Consider the following 11,240-nt stretch of genomic DNA (forward strand, 5'->3'; position numbering starts at 1 on the left):
CAAATGGTTCTTGGAGGATTGATGTGGGTATCATCAGCACATGGTCCATGGGTTTCAACTTGATTGAATCCAAAATGAGATCTATCTAGGGGTTGCTGTGAATAACAGGGCTGATGGGTTGGGAGAGAGCCCCGAGAAGCAGCTAGCTATGTGTCTGGAAAAAGTCTCAGAATATGAATATGCATATTGTCAGTTAATACACTTTAAAGATTAAGACATTTGTCAAGGGGAGTGTAGGAAGAAAATCGCTGGTGATGGGAACTGGGGACTCTCCTTTGCTTTCTGGCTGTCACAGTGACTTGGGAAGGGAGCGGTTACAGGCATGGGCAGGCCTGCATAGGGGAGAAGTGTCCCCCTCATGGATCCCCTACTGGTAAACTATGGAACAGATGACCCAGGGACACTGAAATAGAATCAAAAGAAAGGTAGAGAAAAAGCGGCATAGGACTACAGGAAAAAAGTCAAGAATAAATGAAGCCCAGAAACCAAAGTTCAGGGCCGACCTTTCAGTCTGGTGAAGCGGTGGGAGATAAGGGGTTTGGCCTCTTCCTAAGTAGGGGAGTAGAGTGAGAAACTCTGCCCTGGATTAGAATGAGGGTATTAAAAGAAATTCCTCTTCAAAGTGCCTTGGAGGATACTCTCCATCATTATGGAGTCATTCTTGTTTGTCTGTTTTCCTAAAATTAATAGTAGGGCAGAAACTCCAGACCCTCAGTGCAGGTTTCCTATCTACGTTCCATTTGGCTCTTGGCATTGGACAGGCTGATGTTGGGCCCCTAGTCAGGGACATCCATTTGCTACTCCCCAGCAGGACTCCAGGTGATGGCGACTTGGCTGGCTTGCTCCTACAAGAGCTCCGACAAAAGTAACACTTACCCACGAGACACAGGTTCTGTGATCTAATCGGGGAAGCATTCTGGCTCCAAAGCATCTTGGTTATTAAGTCTTTTCTTTACTTTCACATCTGAAAGGAAATCGATATTAGGTGATCCCAATGCTAAAGCATGTAATTAAGTGACAAAGATAAAAGTAGACGAAGACAGGACAAGAAAGGAGCAGGATGTTTCCACTTCTAGGATTCCTTTGCCCTCCTGGGAGCCGGACCTGGGACCAATTTCCTGTCTAGTCAGGGAGAAGTTTTATTTATTTTATTTTATTTTTATTTTTAAGATTTTATTTATTTGTTTGAGAGAGCGATAGCAAGAAAGAGCATGACCAGAGGGGAGAGGGACAAGCAGGCTTCCCGCTGAGCAGGGAGCCTGATGTGGGGCTCTATCCCAGAACCCTGGGATCTAAGGCAGACGCTTAACCAACTGAGCCACCCAGGAGCCCCCAGGGAGAAGTTTTAAATTTAACTTTGGAATAGGCAACAGAGTTATCTGTTTCCAAAAACACACAAAAGTAAATAGCAAAGGGTCTTGCTTCCTTCAGAAAACTACTTTTATTCATTCTTTGATGAGTCCTTCAGAATATCTTTAAGCACAAGCAAAACCAAATATATATCATTTCTCCCCCTTTTTTAACACAAGAGATAAGATATACATTCCCTGTCCTACTCCTGCTTTTTCTACTTGACGATATATATTTGGGAGATCTTTTGACATCAGCACCCAAGAGCATTTCCTTGTTTTTTTAAAAAGCAGTTGCGTAGTCTACTCTATGGACACACTACCATTTAGGTAATCAGGCCCCATGATACATGTCTGAGTTGCTTCCAGTCTTTTCTGCAATGGATTATCCTGGACACACGTCATTCTGCATGTGTGCAAGTCTAAGTGTAGAAAAACTTTCCAGGAGTAGGATTACAGGCAAAAGGTCATACCACTCAGGGTCTCAGCAGGAAAAAGATATTTGAATTAGGATATTTTGAGAAAGACTTTAATCAGGGGACTATTTACAAATGTGTGAGCAGGATGTAGGCAAACAAAAAGGAAGAAGATAGTACCTGGAGCTAATAACAGTGGGGCCGTTACCCAGTGGCGCTTGGGCAAAGGGAAGGTGCTGGAATTTGGGAGGAGGAAATCCTGTGAGAGCCCAAAAGGATAGTGCAGGGAAGTGGCAGGGGATGGGAGGGTAAATACCCTTCACTGTTTTTCTTCCCTTCTCTTACTTGGGGCTCGTCACTGGCTGATCCCAATCAGAAGTCATAGGACCAGGGCGCTGGTAGCTGCACCCTAACAAGACAGGATCCCAGAGCAAAGTAAGGGGTGACAGTGGGGAGGCTGGGTCTGGAGGGGTAGATGGAAGACACCTGACACAGAGGGGCTCTGCACTTGTAATGTGAATAGAAATGGCCACTCTCTTGCCCTCATCGCTGTATGACGTGCACCACTACCTGTGATATGTGAGAATTTTTCCTTCCGCCACAAGCTCTTCACAGAGGCTGCCATCAAGCTCTTGGATTTTTTATTTATTTTATTCTTTTTAAGATTATTTATTTGAGAGAGAGCATGAGCAGGGGGAGGGGCAGAAGGAGAGGGAGAAGCAGACTCTCCACTGAGCAGGGAGCCCGATGCGGAGCTCGATCCCAGGATCTGGGATCATGACCTGAGCCGAAGGCAGATGCTTAACCAACTGAGCCACCCAGGCGCCCCGCTCTTGGACTTTTAAAAATCAAATTCATAAATAAAAAATGTTCTTCAGACTAATACAAATTTATATTTCTCTTATTCTGAGTTAGTGTCTGTTTTCATACATGTAAGAGTCACTTGCATTTCCTTTCTTGTTAACTGTTTGTACCTCTGCTCATTTTCTACTGAGTTGAAGCTTTTTTTCTTATTGGTTTGTCTGCAGGAACTTTTAAAATATGAGCGAAACTGGCCCTTTGTCTATGATACAAATCACTTTGTCTTTTCCCCCTCTGTTGTCAACCCGCCCTTTGATTTGCTCATGCTGGCTTTATTTTTTTATTTTATTTTATTTTTTAAAAAATATGAATCAGAAAACTGATTTTTTTTTTTTAAGATTTTATTTATTTGTCAGAGACAGAGAACACAGGGGGAGTGGCAGGCAGAGGGAGAAGCAGACTCCCCGCTGAGCAAGGAGCCCTATATATAGGGACTTGATCCCAAGAACCTGGGATCATGACCCGAGCTGAAGGCAAATGATTAGCCAACTGAGCCACCGAGGTGTCCCTCATGCTGGCTTAAAAAAAAAAAAAAAATTCATGCATTAGTTTCTGAGTTCTATATAGGTTTTTAGATTTAAAGCTATTTTCTTTCTTGGCATCTGCATTTTGAGTCATAGTCCGAAAGTGTTCCTCACTCTACGGTGAGAAATTCTTCGTGAATTTTATGGAGCCCTCTCCCCCCTGCCCCTCAATGGGCCTTGTTCCTTCTCTGCCTTGGGGCTTTTGTCTCCACCCAAGCAACTGGGCCCTATCGATTCTGGGTGTTCTGTCCCCCCCAACACTGTAGCAACATCAAGCCCCAAGTGAAAACTGAAAAAGGACCACAAAGTGGCAGACTTGAGTTTGAGCTCAAAATAAATTAAGAAAGTCCTCTTGATTATCAGGGTAACAGGTCCCACCCAAGGTGCTCTCCTGGAGGAATCCAAGACATTCCAGGTTAAAACTACTGTCCCTGCTGAAGACTCCACCACCCATGAGATGTCTAGGCACCTCTGCCTATAAATTACCCCACTATACTGTGCCCATTTAGAACATCTATAGAGATCGTTGTGACGTGTGACCTTGTCTACCACCTTTACTCCCCAGCAGAGGGCCTGCATGGTTGTGGACATTCCCTAAGATGCTGGGCACATCTAGAGTGTAGAATGCCACATGGAAGGGTGGGGAGAGACACTCCCTTGCACTTGACCATCTGCCCTGTGGCCCCTCGCCCCTCTGTCTTTTCCTGATGGTGGTACATCTTCATCTTTGTTCGCATCTATAGAACACTTGGTTTCTTCCGCGGCGGACACACACACAAAATTACACAATTATAAGTCCCTCACCCTCTATGGGCCAGGGGATGTCTCCTCTGCTTCTTTGTTCCTGATGACCCATACCCCACTTCCAACCCAATGTCTAATAACTAGATTCCTGGTTGTTGGGAAAATCTGTTTTCCTGTCTCTGCATCCTGCCTGGAATTGTTTAATTAAGTGCCTGGAAACTCCCTGATTACCAATCAGCCTTCCTAAAGCATAGCTATTGTCACTCTCATCTCCTAGCCAGCCAGGGCTGGCTTCGCTCCTCCCCCACCACCCCGTCCTGGGGTCCTGGGTCTCACAAGCAGAAGGGATCCACACTCACTTTACTGCTCTCCCGTGGCTGTCCTGAAATTCTTAATAATTTTATCTTTGAACTTGTGTTTTGTTAGTGAAGTCTGATGGGACAGCGGGACACACGGTGAGCTGGTAGCCTCAGCTCACACTTGGTCTCGCCCCCCTTCCCCTGTGGGATGGGGTCCCAGGCCCTGTCTGGCCTCTCTCTCTACCCTGATGAACTTGGTGTGGGGATGGCAGCTGGGTCACATCGTGTTGCCTGGATGCCCTCCTGGTGTGTTAGACAGGAGGGGGCCAGCTGCCCTTCCCCCAGGCTGGCCATGCCCTGCCTCACCCAGGGGGGCAGCTAGCTGGACTGGTGGGGGTGGGCATCTAGGTCAGCCTTGATCCAGGTACCTAGCATGTCCAAGGGCAGAGGTTTAAAGACCTTTGGACATTGCTAGTATGCAGTGGGTTGAGACAGCAGGTCCTTGGGCAGGAGGGATTCAGGGCTGGACTTCCCCAGAGCCCACCCCAAACTGGGGTGCAGGGCGGCTAGCAGGAGGGGGATCCCAGCATCCCTCAGGCCCTAAGGCACATGTGCCCAGAGTCGCAAGGGGCGGAGTGGCATTGGGCACCTGCCGGGAGCTGCACTGGCCCCTACCATACCCCTGGGCATAAGGGAATGTTTCTGGGGCTGTGTGCCTGGGGAACCCCCTTCTCCTTCCTGAGTTTGGCCTGCGTTTGTCTCTTCTGGCTAGTTCGAGGTGCCCTCTCCAAATGTTCCCTGAGATGCCAATTGTATAATTCAATGATTCCCCCATGCGAATGAAATGCTCTTAGATCTGGTTTTGCACAATATAAAGTAGAATGGGGGAAATTCCTATTAATGTAATTTTTTTTTTTTTTTTTACTCAGGACGACATTAAACGGTAAATATGCAAGTGACAAGTTGAGAGACAGAGACAATGGAAGACAAGAAACAGCTTTATAGTTTAGGGCCTTCAGTTGTACCTCTTGCTCTGTAAACATGGGGGTTCTGCATTTCTGTTTTGCTCCAGGCCCTGCACGGTCTGTGGCTCACTGTCCTCTAACAAGGCATCAAGCGCCCTGGGTTGAATTCAAGGCTGTCCTCAGCCTCCCCAGCTTTCCCAGGAGCCAATGCCCTGCACAAGCACCCAGCTCGGGGTGCCTCTCACCCAGCTCTGGCTCTCCTCCCCATTCCTCCTGGAGCGACCCTTGTCTCTGATCCCTCAACATGGCTGATTTTCAGGACTCTGCTCAGTTGGACCCTATGGGGTGAAGTAATGCTTGCCTGAATTCCAACTCCTCCTAAACAGACAGACAGCCCTCAGGGAGCCTGCCTCCCTGTCTCCTGGTGGAGAACATAAGGGTCTCTCTTTGGTCGCCAATGAGTAATGAATGGACTGGATTCAGAAATATTACACAAATGCAATTATGTAATTCCACCCCCCCCGGAAATTAGGAAAAAATTACAAAAAAGTAGAAAGGAGAAAGTAACAAGCATCCTTATTTCTGCCGCCCAGCATCAACCATTGTTAATATCTTGGCATGTTTGTTTTTAGTTGATGTTTCAAATGTCTTTCTTGTTTCTGTAGCACTTCTTCTGTGTGCTCATTAAAAAAATTAAGAATGTATAAAAGTGCAAATTCCAGCATCCAGATATTTCCATCATTAACAGGTGAACATAATCCCAGAGATCTTTCTATGCACATGCATGCGTGCACATGCATGCACGTACACACACACACACAGACAGCATTTCTGTCTAAATTTAACTGTACTTGGGGTAAAAAAAAAAACCTGAAGGAATTGTGGCAACTTGAATTATTTTTCTCTTTAGGAAAGAATAACTTCCTAAGATAGCCTACTAATGTTTAAAAAAAAAAAAGTTATAGAAGAAGAATTAGGAAGTTGGGGGATTATCTGTTCACAGCATCTTTTACTATTAAACCATATTTATTGATCCATGCTTTCAAACTAGAGAAATTTACTCTTCTCCTTTTCCTCCCATCTTCCTCCCTACCTCCTTCTTTCTTTTTTTTTTTTGCTTTATTGTTTATCATGTCTAGATTGATATAATAATCACATTTTATTCTACCTACAATTCCAAAGCTGTCTGGCATTAATTCTGCATTTCAATCAATAGTCACCAACAATCCTTTCGAGCATGAGTTCTCTACGCTTGGGTTCTTTATTTTGATTTCTCTTTTAATTTGCTAATTTGCTGGATTTTTCTAATCCAGCAGTTTTTCCCCAAAGAGGGCTCATTGGGTCTTGAATTCCCTTGGCTCTTTCATATTTGAGAAGGTCTGTCAATTGACTTTTACCTCGAATGACATCTTAGCTGGATAAAATGCCCTCCTGGGGACAGTGTCCTCCACTTAGAACACTTCTCAGCACCCCCATACTCTAGCATTTAAGCACTAGAGAGTCTGAGGCCAGCTTGATTTGGTTTGCCCCTCTTTTGTTTACTTTTTCTTCTTGGATTCCTAAATAATTCTGTCCTTTTAAAACATTTTTTAAATCGTTTTAGGTATCTTGCTGCTGAGCATTCCCATAGGAAAATCTCCTGGAAGGTGGCAATTTCCTGGAAAATGTTCTTTTGGCCTAGAGACCATTTTTTCTTCATTTCAAGAAATTTTCTTTTCTCTTACCTTTACATGCATTTTCTGTCCCATTTGTTGGTTTCTGTATCTCAGGGATCCCAGTTATCCTAATGCTTGGTCGTGCTTTGTTTATCTTCCACATCAGATTCTTCCTAATTAACTTGATCTTTCTTTTCATTTGCATTCACTGGCTTGAATCAAACCTTTTCTCTATTAAAAATGCTTTTACTTTCAGCAGCATCTATTCTTACTTCTGACTTCTGTGATTATGTTCCCATGGTGCTCAATTTACCCCCTTAAGTCTGCAATCTCCTGTTCCATCCCACTTTAAAATAGTCTCGTCTTTGAGTTTATTCTATTGAACTCATATTTTTATCAAGTTGTAGGATATAAGGCTATTGGAAGAAATTTTCTCCTAACCCAGGAGTCATATGATTTTTTTAGTAAGACTCCTTGCAAGCTATGTCATTTTTTTTCTCTTCCTTTCCTCCTCCCTACCCTCTCCCCTCCCCCAACCACTTCTGGTCACCTTGCTGGTACTTGGATGGCTTTGTCATCTGTTACTGTGATACAGTGGAGTGAAATCTTAACCTCCTTGCCTCCTTAACTTCCACACCTGATTCCAGTTTGTTCTGTAAAGACTGGGCAGTTTCCCGAGCCTGAAGGACTGGCTCTGGGATGGGGGGAGCTCAGTCAAGGGAGAGCCAGATGTCAGGATACCCGGGCCCTGCTTTCTCCTGGAAGATGTTGTTCCCTGCCTCTGGTGGAGAGGTGAGGGAGGGTTGGTCAACCACTGGGCCTCTGGCTGGTTCTCCTGATTCTGGCACTGGCTGTCTCTGCTCCCACTCGCCCAGCTGACTTTCCCCATCTCATGGCCTCTGACCACTGCCCCTTTGTCAGAGAAGGAGAAAGTCAAGTATGCCAAGGTCCTGTTTATTAGGGAGCCTTTTTAAGATTGTTGTTGACTCACCAGTATGGTTTCTGGTGGGGGGTACACTAAAATTTTAAATATATTTAAAGATGTTATTTATTTATTTGAGAGAGAGGGAGGGGGCAAGGGAGAGGAAGAGGGAGAGAATCCCAAGCAGACTCTGTGCTGAGCTCGGAGCCCCACTTGGGGCTCGATCCCACAACCCTGAGATCAGGACCTGACCCGAAACCAAGAGTTAGATGCTCAACACACGGAGCCACCCAGGTGCCCCAAATTTTAACTATATATTAAAAAAACCCTCATAATTAAAACAACAAGAACAAGAACAGTGCTTACAATTCTCTTTCCCATGTACCTGGGCTTATGGGGAAACTAAGTGTCCTCATTTTCCTGCTCGCTCTGGAGAAAATGTTCAGTGGCTCTCAACTACTCTGTATCTTTTTTCCTCTTCTCAGGACTCTTACTTCAGCCCACCAGCTCTCTCAACTAACTAGTTTTCCTTTATTCTTCTTGAATTGCATACCAACCAGTTTCACTCTTGAAAGGAATGAAGAGTCCTCAGGGAAAATACTGTCAGGCTCTGCTTCTGCTCAGATTACATTTTACAGATTATAAAATGCACATTTTTTTCTTATATCACAACATCTCTGAAATCAGAATGTGTGTTTTTCTTACTTGGTTACATAAAATAAAAGTGCATCTTGGCATTTTAGTTTTGGTGACATACGATGACTGTTGTCAAAAAAGATAAATGCCATGGATTCTTCAGTAGCTTGAAGGTTTGTAAATATAACAGGAAAATGAGTTAATCCAGCTCTGAGTGCAAGTGGGAGGGATGAAATATATATTTTAATAAAAGTGTCACCTCTAAGACTATCTCTGGGGTTGTGGTTCTAATTTTTTTTAAGATTTTATTTATTTGTCAGAGAGAGAGAGAGCACAAGCAGGGTGAACGGCAGGCAGAGGGAGAGGGAGAGGGAGAAGCAGGCCCCCCACTGAGCAAGGAGCCCCATGAGGGGCTCCATCCCAGGATGCTGGGATCACGAGCTGAGCTGAAGGCAGATGCTTAACCTACGGAGCCACCTAGGCATCCCTTTAATTTTTTTTTTTTTTAGACAAATTACCGTTTGTCAAATCACAGGAACCAAATTTCAGGGAGATTTTAATTTTTAAATAAATACATGAGGAACTTTAGAGGAAATTTGGGTAAGAATAAAAGAGCCATGCAGATTTTTGACGTTTTAAAAAAATGGAAAGCCAGCTTGTGAACTATAGAACTTGAAAGTTCGGGCGCCTGGGTGGCTCAGTTGGTTGAGCGACTGCCTTCGGCTCAGGTCATGATCCTGGAGTCCCTGGATCGAGTCCCGCATCGGGCTCCCTGCTCGGCAGGGAGTCTGCTTCTCCCTCTGACCCTCCCCCCTCTCATGTGCTCTCTCTCATTCTCTCTCAAATAAATAAATAAAATCTTTAAAAAAAAAAAAAAAAAAAGAACTTGAAAGTTCAAGCCGTTTCCTGGAACAAACAGGTCAAACCTTATCAACGAAGCCCAAACGGCTAGGAGAGTTTAAAAAATGGTTTTCTTTAGGGCAGATTTCGGTGTGGCCTCTGTTTCCACCGCTTTGTTCCCCAAACCTGAACAGCAAGTTGAGAGGAAGGGAGGGTACTTAGAAACTTTGCCAAGGTGTGGGACAGGGCATGGCCTGAGTATCTCAGCCGCCAGGCTCAGTAGGATGCCTGGGGAGCGTGGCTGGACTCCAGGTTCCCTGAGCCTGCTTCTGCACCTCCCTGCTCAGTCTGGCTCAGATCCGACCCCTCTGGCCTGTTATACTAGCTTTTAGACTTCTTCCCAAACAAAAGCAAGGAAATCAAACAAATATTAAAAGAAAAAAATGAGGGGCGCCTGGGTGGCTCAGCGTCTGCCTTGGGCTCAGGTCATGATCCCAGATTCCTGGGATCCAGCCCCGAATCCGGCTCCCTGCTCCCTGCTCCCTGGGGAGCCTGCTTCTCCTTCTCCCTCTGCCAGGCGCTCCCCCTGCTTGTGCTCTCTCTCTCGTCAAATGGGTAAATAAAATCAAATGAATGAATGAATGAATGAATGAATGAATGAGCCGGGATTCCGAGAGTTGCTCAATAAAGCCGCCGCTAACCACCTAAGTGTGTTGATGCTTTAACTGGCCGATTTCTCCCGGTCGAAACTCCAGCATCGACTGGCACCGGGTTCCCCTTGTGGCCCAGCCCCGGAGCAGGGATGCTCCTCTGTCTCCTCTCCCTCCCCCCCACCCCAGCTTCCAAGCGAGGGGTCCGGAAGGACGCCGGACACCCCAGCCCCCCCGGCCCGCGGGGACCCTGTTCCACAAAGGCTGGTGGAACTCCAGGTGTTCTCTCGGAGGGCGCGCCGCGGACCCCGACCCCGAGGCCCGAGCGGGTAACCCAGTTTTGCAACGCCGAGGGGATCTTGAGGCTTTTGACCCTCACATTTCACAACGGCTCACGTCTCGCAGCCGCCAGTGCCCGGTGTCCCGCGCATCCTCGGTGGGAACGGGGTGCCAAGACCGAGAGCTCCCGGGGGCGGCGAGGAGCGGAGCAAGCGGGGGACAACGGGGGACGCCCGGGTCGACCCGCACAGCCGCCGGGGTGGGGGTGGGGGTGGGGAGGGGGGGCGGGGTGCAGAGGGAGTGAAGGGGGCGGAGGCCCCGCGGGGAGGGAGCCGCGAGGCCGGAGGCGGAGTCCACGGGAGGCGGGGAGCCTGCGGGGGATTCCGGGAAGCGCTGCCGGGAGGCGGCGTTGGCCGAGCGGTCAGGCGCACCAGCGGTCCCATTCCCCGCCCCCGCCGGCCCCTTTACCTCGGCAGGTCGCCTCGCCGCTCCCCGCGGGGGTGCCAGCCTCCGGGCCGCCGGCCGCCGCCCCTCGGCCTCCGGCCCAGGCGCCAGCCTCCCGGATGCGCGCTGCGGGCGGCCCCGGCCGCTTTGGCGGCGGGCGCGGGCGGGCGGAGCGGGCCGAGGGCCCCGGCGCGGACCGCACACTCCGCGGGGGAGGACACCGGGTCGAGCCGCGGGCCTTCCTTCCCGCCGGGGGGCCGCAGGGAGGGCTGTGGACGCGCGCGCCGAGCGCCGGCCTCCGGCGGCTGTTGGGACCCAGGGCGCGCGCCGGGGGCGGAGCACCGACTGGTTTCTACTGACGTTGGTGGAGTCGGCTCTCACCACTCCCCCCGCACCCTCCCCTCCCGAGTAGGGGAAGGGACCAGGGGTTCCGGCTTTTTGTTTACTGCGGGATCCTCAGGGGCTAGAACAGCGCGTGGCGTTTGGAACCACGCCGAGGACCTTTCATGCACTCTAAAAATGCGACGAATGAATGAATGAGTGAATGAATGAATGAATGAAAGAATGAAAGAATGGGTTTTCTCCTGGGTCCCCCACTTACGAGTTCCATAAAACGCTCTGATCCTAATTCTCCAATCAATAAAACAGGGATAAAA

General features: G+C 48.0%; 1 protein-coding gene across 6 annotated transcripts in view; it reads right to left on the reverse strand.

Annotated features, from left to right (window-relative positions):
* Positions 1 to 10,914, reverse strand: part of IFNAR2 (interferon alpha and beta receptor subunit 2) — a 37,321-nt gene extending 26,407 nt beyond the window's left edge. For 3 of the 6 annotated variants that reach the window (XM_045902537.3, XM_045902536.3, XM_045902539.3), the window contains exons 1-2: positions 10,609 to 10,913; positions 877 to 964 (exon numbers count right to left, since the gene is read on the reverse strand). In XM_045902537.3, coding sequence (XP_045758493.2) covers positions 877 to 931 — 55 coding nt within the window. In that variant the 5' untranslated portion in view covers positions 932 to 964; positions 10,609 to 10,913. Of the gene's footprint in view, positions 1 to 876; positions 10,016 to 10,240; positions 10,587 to 10,608 lie in introns of those variants that run through there. The other 3 variants (XM_045902538.3, XM_064579362.1, XM_054504105.2) reach the window with 3 other exon arrangements.
* Between the last annotated feature and the right edge of the window lie 326 nt (positions 10,915 to 11,240).

Source organism: Mirounga angustirostris, unplaced genomic scaffold (assembly GCF_029215605.1).
Source record: "Mirounga angustirostris isolate CCGP_5_RB_7025 unplaced genomic scaffold, mMirAng1.0.hap1 SCAF_1, whole genome shotgun sequence".
NCBI classification, from domain to species: domain Eukaryota; kingdom Metazoa; phylum Chordata; class Mammalia; order Carnivora; family Phocidae; genus Mirounga; species Mirounga angustirostris.